This window comes from Hemiscyllium ocellatum, chromosome 35, assembly GCF_020745735.1.
Source record: "Hemiscyllium ocellatum isolate sHemOce1 chromosome 35, sHemOce1.pat.X.cur, whole genome shotgun sequence".
In the NCBI taxonomy this organism is placed as follows: Eukaryota; Metazoa; Chordata; class Chondrichthyes; order Orectolobiformes; family Hemiscylliidae; genus Hemiscyllium; species Hemiscyllium ocellatum.
In genome coordinates, this window is record NC_083435.1 from 18965373 (window position 1) to 18981212 (window position 15840).

Genomic DNA, 15840 nt, shown 5'->3' on the forward strand with positions numbered 1-15840 from the left:
GGCTTTTGCCCGAAACATCGATTTCACTGCTCCTTGGTTGCTGCCTGGACTGCTGTGCTCTTCCAGCACCACTAATCCAGAATCTGGTTTCCAGCATCTGCAGTCATTGTTTTTACCTCGTTGATTTTAACCCTACTGCGAATCCTCTTGCAAGGATGCCTGCCTTGAAGAGGTTTTCCTCCTCTCTCTACAAGAATCTCAGGGAGTCCCTCTCCCACTGCAACTCCCAGGTCATTTCCTCTGCCCTGAAGCTCTTCAGCCATGTCGTGAAACAAACTCGCTAACACAGCTGCATTTGCTTCCTCAGTGCCTGCCTCCGTAACCAACTCATCCCACACGGACTCCGGACCACCTTTAAACCAGCAGAGTTCGGATCCGAACAGGACAAACAGTACAGACACAAATTCAAAAACACCAGCAACAGTTCTCTTTCAGGATCCTCCGCTCCACGCTCGCAGCAATGCGCCGGCACCTAACCTCTCTACAGTCAGCCCTGCCTCAGCTGAGGGTCACACTCTCTCAGAATTGCAAAGGACCCACTCTGTACTACATCCTCAGGTGAATTCATACTCTCAACAAACAGTATTTCAACTCCATCTCAAACATCAAAAACTGTAAGTACAACAAACTCATATCTACCCACCTCCATAACCAGCGCTCCTCAAACATTCCAGAAGATTCCCCTGGCCTCGGAAATGACTCAGACGCCATTAGCCATGTGGCTGATGCGGCTACCACCCCCACGCTGATTGATGACATCACTTCCGCCCACAGCTAGTCTGGCGCACTGATCTCTATGCCGCTGAAGCCAAACACCAACTCGAGAACACCTCTTCCTACTGCCCCATCACCAAACCATCATCTCCCAGACCATACAGAACCTCATCACCTCAGGAGGTCTCCCACCCACAGCTTCCAACCTCATAGTCCGGGAACCCTGCACTGCCCGGTTCTACCTCCTTCCCAAGATCCACAAGCCTGACCACCCCGGCCGACCCAATGTCTCAGCGTGCTCCTGCCCCACTGAACTCCTCTCTGCCTACCTCAACACTGTCCTATCCCCCCTAGTCCAGGAACTCCCCATATATGTTCAAGACACCACCCACGCCCTCCACCTCCTCCAAGAATTCCATTTCCCTGGCCCCCAATGCCTCATCTTCACCATGGATATCCAATCCCTCTACACCTCCATCCGCCATGACCAGGGCCTCCAAGCCCTCCGTTTTTTTCCTCTCCCGATGTCCCTAACAGTACCCTTCCACCGACACTCTCATTCGTTTGGCCGAACTGGTCCTCACCCTTAACCATTTCTCCTTCGAATCCTCCCACTTCCTCCAGACCAAAGGGGTAGGTATGGGTACCCGTATGGGTCCCAGCTATGCCTGTCTCTTTGTTGGCTATGTAGAACAGTTGATCTTCCATAATTACACTGGCACCACTCCCCACCTCTTCCTCCGCTACATTGATGTCTGCATTGGCACCACCTCGTGCTCTCGCGAGGAGGTTGAGCAATTCATCAACTTCACCAACACATTCCACCCTGACCTTAAATTTACCTGGACCATCTCTGACACCTCTCTCCCCTTCCTGGACCTCTCCATCTCCATTAATGATGACCGACTTGACACTGACATTTTTTACAAACCCACTGACTCCTACAGCTACCTGGATTACACCTCTTCCCACCCTACCTCTTGCAAAAATGCCATCCCGTATTCCCAATTCCTCCGCCTCCACTGTATCTGCTCCCAGGAGGACCAGTTCCACCATAGAACACACCAAATGGCCTCCTTCTTTAGAGACCGCAATTTCCCTTCCCATGTGGTTAAAGATGCCCTCCAACGCATCTCGTCCACATTCCGCACCTCCGCCCTCAGACTCCACCCCTCCAACCGTAACAAGAACAGAACGCCCCTGGTGCTCACCTTCCACCTTACAAACCTTTGCATAAACCAAATCATCCGCCAACATTTCCGCCACCTCCAAAAAGACCCCACCACCAGGGATATATTTCCCTCCCCACCCCTTTCCTCCTTCCGCAAAGACCGTTCCCTCCGTGACTACCTGGTCAGGTCCACCCCCCCCCCCCCCCCCCACATCCCACCCTCACATCCTGGCACTTTCCCCTGCCACCGCAGGAACAGTAAAACCTGCACCCACACTCCTCCCTCACCTCTATCCAAGGCCCTAAAGGAGCCTTCCACATCCATCAAAGTTTTACCTGCACATCCACCAATATCATTTATTGTATCCGTTGCTCCCGATGCGGTCTCCTCTACATTGGGGAGACTGGACCCCTCCTAGCAGAGCGCTTTAGGGAACATCTCCGGGACACCCGCACCAATCATCCACACCACCCCGTGGCCCAACATTTCAACTCCCCCTCCCACTCTGCCGAGGACATGGAGGTTCTGGGCTTCCTTCATCCCCGCTCCCTCACCACCAGACGCCTGGAGGAAGAATGCCTCATCTTCCGCCTCGGAACACTTCAACCCCAGGGCATCAATGTGGACTTCAACAGTTTCCTCATTTCCCCTTCCCCCACCTCACCCTAGTTCCAAACTTCCAGCTCAGCGCTGTCCCCATGACTTGTCCGGACTTGTCCTAGCTCCTTTTCCACCTATCCACTCCACCCTCTCCTCCCTGACCTATCACCTTCATCCCCTCCCCCACTCACCCATTGTACTCTATGCTACTTTCTTCCCACCCCCACCCTCCTCTAGCTTATCTCTCCACGCTTCAGGCTCACTGCCTTTATTCCTGATGAAGGGCTTTTGCCTGAAACGTCGATTTTGCTGCACTTTGGATGCTGCCTGAACTGCTGTGCTCTTCCAGCACCACTAATCCAGAACCTTACCAATATGTTGAAGGTGTTAGCCCCCTGTGTTCTCTGTCTATGACCTGATTTTTAGATTGATTCCAACCCAATAAGTGAGATAACAGAGTTTTACATAAATTCATGCGGTTTTTGAGCTCAGAGTTCTACATGAATGTATGGGGTTTTTGAGCAAAGTGCACTGTAACCCTGCAATACAAATTCACCCCACAAAATATATGTGTGTGTGTGTGTGGGTCTTTATCTGTCAGTATCTGTCTGGGGTGGGGGTTGTGGGTGTGAGAATTGTGTGTGTGTGTGTGTGTGTGTAGTGAGTGCAGAGTGTCTTAAGTCTGTGAGGGGGTGCATGTGTAAGTGTGGGAGTGTGTGTACCCATAAGGGTGTGTGTGGGTGTCTGTGTGCACGTCTGTATGTACCTGTGTCCGTGTGTATGTGAGAGTGTGTGTGTGTAGGAGTATCTGTGTGTATGTGTAGTGCAATGGTAATCACCTGTAATGTGACATGAACCCAAGGTCCCGGATGAGGTCCTCCCTATGGGTACCAAACTTAGCTATCAGCCTCTGCTCGGCCACTTTTCTCTGCTGCCTGTCCTGAAGTCCACCTTGGAGGATGGCCACCCGAAGGTCCGAGGCTGCCTTGGACGCCACACAGACACCCACACACACCCTTATAGACACACACACTCACACATGTCCTCAGCAGAGGCCTCACCTTCATCCCCCTACGCTCTCGGACCCCACTCACAGCTCCAGCCCCACAGCAGGTCCTAGCTCCCAGCCCTGCCATGTTTTCACCATCCCTCCAGACCTCCCCCTCTCTGAGGATGAAAGATCAGTCCTTGGCAGAGGCCTCACCCTCATCCCTCTATGCTCTCGGATTAACGAGTTCAACACGTGGCGAGACATCAAACACGTGTTCCGCCGCCTTCGCCTCCGCGCCTACTTCTTCAACCAGGATTTTGGGGGGTGAATTTGTACTTGCAGAGTTACATTGCACTTTGCTCAAAAACTGCATACATTCATGTAGAACTCTAAGCTCAAAAACTGCATGAATTAATGTAAAACTCCGTTATCTCACTTTTTAGATTAGAATCAATCTAAACATCAGGTCATAGACAGAGAACACAGGGGGCTAACACCTTCACCATATTGTCTAGCTATCACCATTGTTAACAGCTAACCCAAGAATGCAACTTTAAAAGGTTTTGTGATTTACATATGAAAGAAGTGAAACTATTACTGTATTTTAACAGATGAAAGGCTTAACAGACAATCAATTTTTCAATGTATAATTGCAGTTACATCACACTGTAAATTTTTGCTATAAATTCTGTGTTACGATCGGGCCCTCCACTATCACCTGATGAAGGAGGCGTCACTCCGAAAGCTAATGTGCTTCCAATTAAACCTGTTGGACTATAACCTGGTGTTGTGTGATTTTTAACTTTGTACCCCCCAGTCCAACACCGGCATCTCCAAATCATGACTGTTAGATTAAAGGGTGACCATCATTCACAAAAGGAAATAGATGCATCCGCAACAAAAAATTGCAGCAGATCTGGCAGCTCCCGCAGGAAGAAAGCAGAGCCCACCTTTTTTCCAGTTGGGTGACTCATCGGAACAGTTAGAAACCAGCAGAAGCCAAACTGGGGGAGGTGGAAAGGAATTTGGAGCTGGGGGATGATCTTTTAAGAACAGCAGGCTGAGCGTGTGAGGCTACATGCTTGGTAAGTCATCAGACAGCTGTGACCCAGTTTCCATTTCTAAATTTGGAGATGCCGGTGTTGGATTGGGATGTACAAAGTTGTGTTATGATAGAGCCCTCCACTATCACCTGATGGAGGAGCTTCCAATTAAACCTGTTGGACTATAACCTGGTGTTGTGTGATTTTTAACTCCATTTCCAAAGTGCTTGTCTCTTGATCATCTCTGAAGTGGATGGATTAATATTATTTGGTGACTGAGGCCAACTTGTGAGCAAAGCGGACCCCTTCAAGAAGAAGTTGTATCAATTAATCAGGCACATTCACATTGAAGTCATTTATAAAAATAGCACCTGACTGTGAAATGTGTGCAGATTCCAACTGTGTGCAATCTAAGTGCTGACCACACACAATCTTCATTATGTTGTTGGTCATTGCTATTGAATTATAGTCATCTCTATGAAATAGAGATGTACCGCATGGAAACAGACCCTTCGGCCCAACCCGTCCATGCTGACCAGTTATCCCAACCCAATCTAGTCCCACCTGCCAGCAGCCAGCCCATATCCCTCCAAACCCTTCTTATACATATACCCATCCAGAAGCCTTTTAAATGTTGCAATTGTACCAGCCTCCACCACATCCTCTGGCAGCTCATTCCATACACATACCTCCCTCTATGAAAAAGGTGCCCCTTAGGTCTCTTTTATATTTTTCCCCTCTCACCCTAAACCCATGTTCTGGATTCCCCACCCCAGGGAAAAAAGTTTCTCTATTTATCCTATCCATGCCCCTCATGATTTTATAAACCCCTATAAGGTCACCCCTCAGCCTCTGATGCTTCAGGGAAAACAGCCCCAGCCTGTTCAGCCTCTGCCTATAGCTCAAATCCTCCAACCCTGGCATCATCCGTGTAAATCTTTTCTGAAGCCTTTCAAGTTTCACAACATCATTCAGATTGGAAGGAGACCAGAATTGATAATGCAGGAAACATTTTAAAAATGACACTTTCAGGCCTCAATTCACAGGCAATCCAAGACCCCACTAGGGGCTGCACATGAGAACGGAACTGTTACCCTCTGTCGGAGAAAATAGCCCAATAATGCAGAGACCACACAAACCAAAAATTGCCAAGCTGTTTATTACAAGCGATGTCACTAGAAGAGAAATTGACTCGGCTGATAGTGAACTGACAGTCTGTACAGGGAGATCAAGGGTTCTTCCTCGAGCTGAGGGTGAAGCCAGGTTTTATAAGAATCTTGTACAATAAAATTAGTTTAAGAATGGGGAAAGATACAACTATGTGGAAATGGAGTAACCTAGTTACAATGATGAGAATTGGAAAACAGTTATCAGGTGAATGTCCTGATTCGCAATATAGTGCAGCATCCTGACAGTATCATTAGGTCAGGAGATTCCAGCTCTCTTCGCAGGTCGGTGAGAATGTCTCTTGATTCCATTTCAAGGTGTTTCCCTTGTTCATGTCCTGGGAGAGGGTCATTTGGTGCCCCTCTGTCTGACCTTTCTTTTGCGTAGCTTTATTGTCGGGTTATGAGACTGCCCCGGGACTTTGGGACAGCTGTGTTGATCTGGTATTGTTAGTGGGTGTTGGGAAGTGTATTCCCTTGTCTGAGAGTTAAAAATCACACAACACCAGGGTTATAGTCCAACAGATTTAATTGGAAGCACACTAGCTTTCGGAGCGATGCTCCTTCATCAGGTGATAGTGGAGGGCTCGATCGTAACACATGAAAATCATGTCCTGATGCTTTTGTTATTTCAGATTTATGAACTAATTGAATATAAATTTCCTATCTATCATGGTGAAGTTTGAATTTGTATCTCTGGAGGATTAGTTCAGGCCTCTGCATGACTAATCTGAGTAACATCACTCATGTTAACTGCAATCCTAGCGTAGAGAGACAGAGTAGAGTAACTTTTATTTGTCGTTTCTGCCAAGTACAAATGATACAGTAAAAATGAGACCGTGTTCCTCCAGGACCGAGGGTGCTACATAGACAGCACAATCTACACACTCGTACACGGCACAAAGTGCATAAGACATGCAAGTTACAGTGTAACAGAAGAATGATGAATAATAGACATTTTTCTAGCAGCAATACAAAAAAATTCCAGATGGGAAACAGGCCGATTATACAGTGTTAAGGAGCCTGGTGGCCTGGGGGAAGAAACTGTCGCAAAGTCTGGCCGTGAGAGACTGTATGCAGCAATATCTTCTGCCAGACAGCAGGAGGAAGAAGGGTTTGAGTAAGGGGTGTGTGGGGAGTTCGCCTTTTGGATGCAGCATGTGGTGTAAATCTCTGTAATGGAAGGTGAGAGAGACCCCGGTGATCTTCTCAGCTGTCCTCACTGTCTGTTGTAGGGTCTGAAGATCCAAGACAGTGCAACTCCTGAACCAGGCACTGATGCAGCAGCTCAGGGTACTCTCAATGAACTCTCTGTAGAATGTGGTGAGGTTGAAAGGTGGGCTTTCCTCAACGTACACAGAAGGTAGAGATGCTGCTGGGCTTTCTTGGATATGGAGCTGGTGTTGAGGGTCCAGGTGAGATTCTCTGCCAGGTGTACGCTGTGAAATTTGGTGCTCTTCACTATCTCCACTGGGGAGTCATTAATGTCCAGTGGAGAGTAGTCACTCTGTGCCCTCCTGAAGTCAACAACCATCTCTTTCATCCTAAGGGCGGCATGGTGGGTCAGTGGTTAGCTACTGCTGCCTCACAGCACCAGGGTCCCAGGTTCGATTCCAGCCTCAGGCCACTGACTGTGTGGAGTTTGCATGTTCTCCCTGTGTCTGCATGGGTTTCCTTTGGGTGCTCCGGTTTCCTTCCACAGTCTAAAGATGCGCAGGTTAGGTGAATTGGCCACGCTTAAATTGCCCATATTGTTAGGTGCATTAGCCAGAGGGAATTAGGTCAGGGTAGGTTAGTTTCTGGAGGGGTTGGTGTGGATTGGTTGGGCTGAAAGGCTTGTTTCCCCACTATAAGGAATCTAGTCATCTTGTCCAATGTTGAGACAAGTAGTTGGCTCTGTGCCAGTCTGTGATACCAAGGGCCCTGAATCCATGAATGTTCTCTGTTTGTGTGCAAAAATTATTAAGCCAATGACTGCACATGTTAAAACTCAATGTAAAAACATCAGTGTTTAATACTCTTTGGAACATTGACTACTTGTTGTGACCACTTAATATGAAATTGCACGATTGTGCTGAATCTTGTACTTTAGATTAGTGATCATAATATAATTAAATTTACTCTGCAATTTGAGAAGGAGAAGATAGAGAGTCAGCGGCAACAGTATTACAACTGAATGAAGACAATTACAGAGGCATGAGGGAGGAGCTGGGTAGAACTCACTTGGGTTGGGGGAGGGGGAGAGGGGGGAGGTAAGAGCCTGGAAGGAAACACAGTGGAACAGCAATGGCAGGAATTTCTGGGAGTCATTCAGGAGACAAAGCAGAGATTCATCCCAAGGGAAAAGAAGCATGGTACAGGGACTAGGGAAGTCAGGGATAGGATAACAGGAAAAGAGAAAACACATAATTTGGCATAGGACAGTGGGAACCAGAGGATTGGGAAGCTTACAAAGCTTACAAAGGCCAACAGAGGGCCAAAAATATACATAATGAGGGAGAAGAGTAAATATGAGGGTAAGCTAGCCAGTAATATAAAGGGAAGCTAAATTTCTTTTTAGATATATAAAGGGCAAAATTAGACATTGGGCCTCTGAAAAATGATGCTGCTGAGAGAAACTAAGCTCACACACTTCAATAATTTCAGTCCAAGACAAAATCTGAATCAGTAGTGTCGTTTATTTTACTCTTGCAAGAGGGTGTGATGTCCACTACCTGTCTACAAGGCAAGGGACAGACACACCGAATTCAATTAATACATGATATTTATATAATTTGGTTTCTATATTTATTTTATTTCATTGCTCCTCCCCTGTTTACATCCTACACTTCCCTAAGAACGGCACCCATTGCTCCTGTTTATCTCTTGCCTTATCCGGCCTTGTCTGTGACAAAATGCTTATTTCTGGGCTCACAAGGCCGTTTGACCTCATCCTGCTGTGGGTCATTGTTAGGCATATCCTTTCCTTACCATTATCTACTCCCTCCATCTGTGCTTCCCCTCTCATACTGATCCTTATGACCCTTTTAATTGGGGTTTATTCCTGTGTTTCTGTAAAAGTGGGAAACAGATGTTTATACCTACTGTTTGTACAGGCGTATCTAGCTTAACTGCCTCCCCTCACAGCACCTTATCTATTCGCCTGTAATATCTACCATTGTTTTGCAGTCCCGTTTCATTCTGGCATACAATTTTAGCTAATACAAAAAACAATTATGTATTTCCTCCACATACTTTGCATTCTTGTTGACTCAGCTCTTGGCTGAAACAATTACACACTGGTGTGAGTTCATTTACTTTGTATAAGTAATTATAATTGCAGAAGTAGCACTACTTTACCTAAATCCCACACTGCAGACTTAGTAGTGGGGAACAAGGAAATGACTGACAAATGGAATAATTATTTCACGATGATGGAAGACATGAATAATATCCCAAAACTTTTAAGAGTGAGTGGGCAGAGCGGAGGATGGTAGCTGTCACTAAGGAGGAGGTGCTCAAAAGACTGAATGACCAGAAAGTGGCCAAGTCACCTGGACCAGATGGACTACACCCCAGAGTTCCAAAGGAGATAGCGGAGGCGTTAGTGGTGATCTTTCAGGAATTGCTCGAATCGGGGAGGGCCCCAGAGGACTGGAAAATTGCGAACGTGACACCCCTGTTTAAAAAGGGCGTAAGGCAAAAGATGGAAAATTACAGACTGATTAGCCTAACCTCAGTCGTGAGCAAGATTCTGGAACCATTGTTAAAGATGAAATTTCTGAATACTTGCAAGTGTAGAGTAAAATAGGGCAAAGTCAGCATGGTTTCTTCAAGGGGAGGTCATGGCTGACAAATCTTCTAGAATTCTTTGAGGAAGTAATGAGAAGGTTAGACCAAGGAGAGCCCATGGATGTGCTCTACATGGGTTTTAAGAAGGCCTTTGACAAAGTGCTGTACAGGAGGCTACTGAGTAAGATAAGGGCCCATGGTGTCAAAGGCAAGGTGCTAGCGTGGATAGAAGCTTAGCTGTCTGGCAGAGAGCAGAGAGTGGGGATAAAAGGGTCTTTTTCAGGATGGCAGCTGGTGACTAGTGCTGTTCCACAAGACTCAGTTTTGTGACCACAACTTTTCACTTGATACATTAATGATCTCGATGAAAGTACTGATGGTGGTCTGGCTAGGTTTGTAAGATACAAAGATAAGTAGAGGGATAGGTTGCAGAGATGGGAGGCTGCAGAAGAATTTTGACAGGTAAGGAGATTGGGCAAGGAAGTGGCAGATGGATTACAAGGTGGCAAAGTGTGAGGGCATGCACTTTGGTAGGAAAATAGAGACTATTTTCTAAATGGGGAGAAAATTCTGAAATGCAAGGAGACTTGGGAGTTCTAACCCAGGGTTCTCGCAAGGTAAACTTGCAGTTAGGAGGGCAAATGCAATGATGGCATTTTAGATTAGATTACTTACTGTGTGGAAACAGGCCCTTCGGCCCAACAAGTCCACACCGACCCTCTGAAGAGCAACCCACCCAGACCCATTCCCCTGCATTTACCCCTTCACCTAACACTACGGGCAATTTAGCATGGCCAATTCACCTAACCTGCACATCTTTGGACTGTGGGAGGAAACCGGAGCACCCGGAGGAAACCCACACAGACATGGGGACAATGTGCAAACTCCACACAGACAGTTGCCTGAGGTGTATATTGAACCCAGGTCTCTGGCGCTGTGAGGCAGCAGTGCTAATCACTGTGCCACCCATTTATGAACTTGAATATAAAAGCAGGAATGTACTTCTGAGGCTATATAAGGCTCTGGTCAGACTACCTTTGGAGTGATGTGCACAGTTTTGGGCCCCATATCTCAGGAAGGATGTACTGGCCCTGGAGTGTGTTCAGAGTAGGTTCACGAAAATGGTCCCAGGAATGAAAAGCTTAACATCTGAGGAATGCTTGAGGACTCTGGGTCAATACTCGCTGGAGTTTAGAAGGGTGAGGGGGAAACGTACAGAATACTGAATGGCCTGGACAGAGTAGATGTTGGGGAGATGTTTACATTTAGGTTAAAAAATCAAAGCAGTGATAATGGCATATTGCTCTATTGAAAGTTCTGTTATTTAAACAAGCTGTTTTTCCTTACCCCATGCAGAGAAAAGAAATCTAGCACCACTGTTTGTTTTGAAAAAGATCCTTACCAATATTTATCTCTCATTCAAAAAGGTTATCTAATTGTTCTGATTTTGTTTTGCTTATGATGGCTTAGCTGTCATGCTTTCTACATTGAAACAGTGACCACACTTGTAACACATTTCAGTCGGTGTAAAAATCATTGGGACATCCTGGAGTCACAAGTCTCTAATGCATTTTAACTTCTAACTTTTACAGACAGTGAATTACTAAGCAAGAAGCCCTCCATTTTGACTGACAATTTCCCCCAGCCAAAATGTGCGTCTTGTTTCGAATGTCACTTTTACTGGGTTATTTCCTATACTGGACCATAGGTAAGTGCGAATATGAATGCTTTCAAAGTTCTTTAGTCCTCTATAGTTTTATTGTCCAAAATGTGCTGAGTCAGTGTATGTTCATTTAATAATACTCCAAGCATTTTACAAATCGAATCGCTATGTGTTATTGGCAAAGCTAACACTAATGTGTCCTAGATAAGTATGTACCTGTCAGGCAGGGAGGAAGATATAGAACGCGTGAGCCGTGGTTTACTAAGGAAGTGGAATCCCTGGTCAAGGAGAAGAAGAAGAAGGCTTATGTTAGGACAAAATGTGAAAACTCAGTTAGGGCGCTTGAGGGTTACAAGGAAGTCAGGATAGACCTAAAAAGAGAGCTCAGAAGAGCCAGGAGGAGTCATGAGAAGTTGTTGGCGGATAGGATCAGGGTTAACCCTAAGGCTTTCCATAGGTATGTCAGGAATAAAAGAATGATGAGAGTTAAATTAGGGCCAATCAAGGATAATAGTGGGAAGTCGTGTGTGGAGTCAGAGGGGATGGGGGTAGCACTAAATAAGTATTTTTCCACAGTGTTCACTACAGAAAATGAAAATGTTGGCGAGGAAGATACAGAGATACTTGCATCTAGACTAGAAGAGATTGAATTTCACAAGGAAGAGATATTAGAAATACTGCAGAGTGTGAAAATAGACAAGTCCCCTGGGCCGGATGGGATCTACCCTAGGATCCTCTGGGAAGCAAGGGAAGAGATTGTCGAGCCTTTGGCATTGATCTTCAAATCATCATGGTCTACAGGAATAGTGCCTGAGGACTGGAGGATTGCAAATGTGGTTCCCTTGTTCAAAAAGGGTAGTAGAGGCAACCCTGGTAATTACAGACCAGTGAGTCTCATTTCACTTGTTGGTAAAGTGTTGGAAAAGGTTATAAGAGATTAGATTTATAACCATCTAGCAAAGAATAATCTGATCAGGGACAGTCAGCACGGTTTTGTGAAGGGTAGGTCGTGCCTAACGAAACTTATTGACTTTTTTGACAAAGTGACCAAACAGGTAGGTGAGAGTAAACAGGTTGATGTGATGTATATGGATTTCAGCAAGGCGTTCGATAATGTTGGGCTTGTGCCCGAAACATCGAATTTCCTGTTCCTTGGATGCTGCCTGACCTGCTGCGCTTTAACCAGCAACACATTTTCTGCCGCGTTCGATAATGTTCCCCACCATAGGCTATTATACAACGCGGGGGAATGGGATTGTGGGAGACATAGCAGTTTGGATCAGTAATTGACTTGCTGAAAGAAAACATAGGGTTGTAGTTGATGGAACATATTCATCTTGGTGTCTGGTTGCTAGCAGTGTACCACAAGGGTCGGTGTTGGGTCAACTGGTGTTCGGCATTTTTATAAATGACCTGGGTGAGGGCTTAGAAGGGTGGGTTAATAAATTTGGGGATGACACTAAAGTCGGTGGAATTATGGATAGTGACAAAGGATGTAGTTGGTTGCGGAGAGATATAGATAGGATGCAGAGCTGGCAAATGGAGTTTAATGTGGACAAGTGTGAGGTGATACACTTGGACGGAGTAATCGGAATGCAAAGTACTGGGCTATAATGGTAAGATTCTTGGGAGTGCAGGTGATCAGAGAGATCACGGTGTCCATGTCCACAGATCCCTGAAACTTGCCACCCAGATTGACAGGGTTGTTAAGAAGGCAGACAGTGTTTTGGCCTCTATTAATAGAGGGATTGAGTTCCAGAACCATGAGGTTATGCTGCAGTTGTACAAAGCTCTGGTACGGCCATACTTGGAGTATTGTGTACAGTTCTGGTCACCACATTATAAGAAGGATGTGGAAGCTTTGGAAAGGGTGCAGAGGAGATTTACTAGGATGTTGCCTGGTATGGAAGGAATGTCTTACGAGGAAAAGCTGAGGGCATTGAGTCTGTTCTCGTTAGAGAGAAGAAGGTTGAGAGGTGACTTAATAGAGACATACAAGATAATCAGAGGGTTAGATAGGGTGGACAGGGAGAGCCTTTTTCCAAGTATGGGGACGGCAAACACGAGGGGACACAACTTTGAAGTGAGGGGAGATAGGTATAAGACAGATGTCAGAGGTAGTTTCTTTACTCAGAGGGTATGGAATGCGTTGCCTGCATTGGTGGTAGATTCGCCAAGTTTAAGTGTATTTAAGTCGTCATTGGACAGGCATATGGATGTACATGGAATAGTGTAGGTGGGATGGCGCAACATCGAGGGCCAAAGGGCCTGTACTGCGCTGTAATGTTCTATGTTCTATAATTACATATCATTCACTGTCCTTGAGAAGGTAACAGTGACCCTCACATCTTGGCTGCCTGTAATCTTTGTGGTGTTCCCACAGTGCAATTAATGAAGATAACATCCAGGCTTTTGGTTCAGGAATGACTCAGGAATGGTGATGTATATCTAGGTTCAGAAAGTCATGTGACTTGGAGGGAATAGTCTTCCTGCGCATCTGCTCCACTTGTCCTTCTAGGTGGTGAAAGACACAGGAATTGAAGGTTCTACCAATAGAGCATGTTACTGCAGGGGCATCTCAGTATACATTCATGTTCATTGTGGAAGGCATTTAAGAGAAACTATTTCAGTTACAAATGTGATGTCACTAGCTAGGCCAGCACTTATTGCCCATCTGTGTCTGCATGGGTTTCCTCCGGGTGCTCCAGTTTCCTCCCACAGTCCAAAGATGTGCAGGCCAGGTGAATTGGCCATGCTAAACTCACCGCTGCTAGTTCTTGGGTGGCACGGTGGCACAGTGATTAGCACAGTTGCCTCACAGTGCCAGAGACCTGGGTTCAATTCCCGCCTCAGGTGACTCTCTGTGTAGAGTTTGCACATTCTCCCTGTGTCTGCCTGGGTTTCCTCCGGGTGCTCCGGTTTCCTCCCACAATCCAAAAATGTGCAGGTTAGGTTAATTTGGAAATGCTAAATTGCCCGTAGTATTAGGTGAAGGGGTAAATGTAGGGGAATGGGTTTGGGTGGGTTGTGCTTCGGCGGGTCGGTGTGGACTTGTTAGGCCAAAGGGCCTGTTTCCACACTGCAAGTAATCTAATCTAAACTCCCCATTGTGTTAGGTGCTTTAGTCAGAGGGAAATGGGTCTGGGTGATTTACTCTTTGGAGGGTCAGTGTGGACCTGTTGGGCCGAAGGGCCTGTTTCCACACTTTAGGGAATCTAATCTAATTCTTTAAGAAGTGATGGTGTGCTGCCTTTTTGCACTGGTGTGGTGTGGGTACTGTGTTACATAGGGCATTCTGTTTTTGACACAACAGCAGAGTTCCTAGTCAAGATGGGCAGTGTCTTGGAGGGATCTTACTGGTAGTCACGTTGCCATGCATCTGCTAACCATGTGCTCCTGGGTGGTAGGGGTCACTGCTTTGAAATGTGCTGTCAAGGGAGACTTCTCGAGTAGCTGAAGTGTGCATTTATATTATGGTGCCCACTGTTGCTGGGTTCAGGGAGGGGATGCTTAAGCTGGGGGTTAAGATGGGATTCCAATCAAGCGCGCTGTTGTGTCTTGGGTGTCCTCGAATGTGCACGATCTGTACTAGTCCAGGTAAGTGGACAGTATTCCATCCCACCCCTGACTTGTACCATGTAGGTGGTGGAGATCCTTTGGGGAGTTTGTATGGAATTTCCAACTGGCCACTGGATTAATTTGCCTGTTAAGTTGCTGATTGATGATATTCCCCAGGATGTTGGTAGTGGAGGATTCAGCAATATCAAGTCGAGGCAGTTAGATTCTTTATCTGTTGGTGGTAGTCATTGCCAGGCACAAATGTCAACTTACCAGCCTGAGCCTGAATGTTGTCCAGGTCTGTTGCAAATGGACAAGGATGGCACAGTTGTTAGCAGTGCTGCCTCACAGCGCCAGGGACCCAGGTTCGATTCTAGCCTGACTGTCTGTGTGGAGTTTGCACATTCTCTCCCCGTGTCTGCGTGGGTTTCCTTTGAGTGCTTCAGTTTCCAATCCAAAGACGTTCAGGTTAGGTGAACTAAACTGGCCCACAGTGTTCAGGGATGTATCAGTTAGGTGCATTAGTCAGGGGGAAATATAGGGGGATGGTTCTGGGTGGGTTACTGTTCGGAAGATCGGTGTGGACTTGTTGGGCCGAAGGATTGTTTCTACACTGTAGGGATTCAATGTAATATATAGGACTGCTTCATTATCCACTGATGGAGGGAAGGTTCTGGCTGAAATGTGGTTGGGACTAATATCCTCGTGATCAAATGTTTAAGATGGTGGTTGTGTATAAATCAACCAGACAGCTGATAACTTGATAGTTTGAGCTTTTTGTGTTGCTGGACTGCAAATGTAAAGTAATTAATTACATCCCTGCTATTGGAATGGGTAACTTTGTCTTTAACATTACTTTGTCAGTGAAAGATTATACCATGGCATTTGTGTCAGTGTGGGATACGCACACTTAAATTTCTATCAACATTTTTACTGGCTATTTGTGGAGGTAGGTTAACTAGAGTACAACACAGAAACAGGTCCTTTGGTCTAATTCACCCATGCTGATCAGAGATCCAAAATTAATCTAGCCCCATTTGCCAGCACTTGGCCCATATCCCTGTAAACCCTTCCGATTCATACACCCATCCTTTTGAAATGCTGTAATTGTACAAGCCTCCTCCATTTCCTCTGGCAGCTCATTCCATACATCCACCACCCT

The 15840-nt window shown here is 46.1% G+C and overlaps 1 protein-coding gene across 8 annotated transcripts in view; it reads left to right on the top strand.

Moving 5' to 3' along the window:
* The window catches only part of LOC132832452 (uncharacterized), a 60470-nt gene that overhangs the window by 18618 nt on the left and 26012 nt on the right, over positions 1-15840 (top strand). For 5 of the 8 annotated variants that reach the window (XM_060850468.1, XM_060850470.1, XM_060850466.1 and 2 more), the window contains exons 2-3: positions 308-614; positions 11050-11165. In XM_060850468.1, the coding sequence (XP_060706451.1) occupies positions 11108-11165 (58 nt within the window). In that variant the 5' untranslated portion in view covers positions 308-614; positions 11050-11107. The remainder of the gene's footprint in view (positions 1-307; positions 615-11049; positions 11166-15840) is intronic. The other 3 variants (XM_060850469.1, XM_060850467.1, XM_060850465.1) reach the window with 2 other exon arrangements.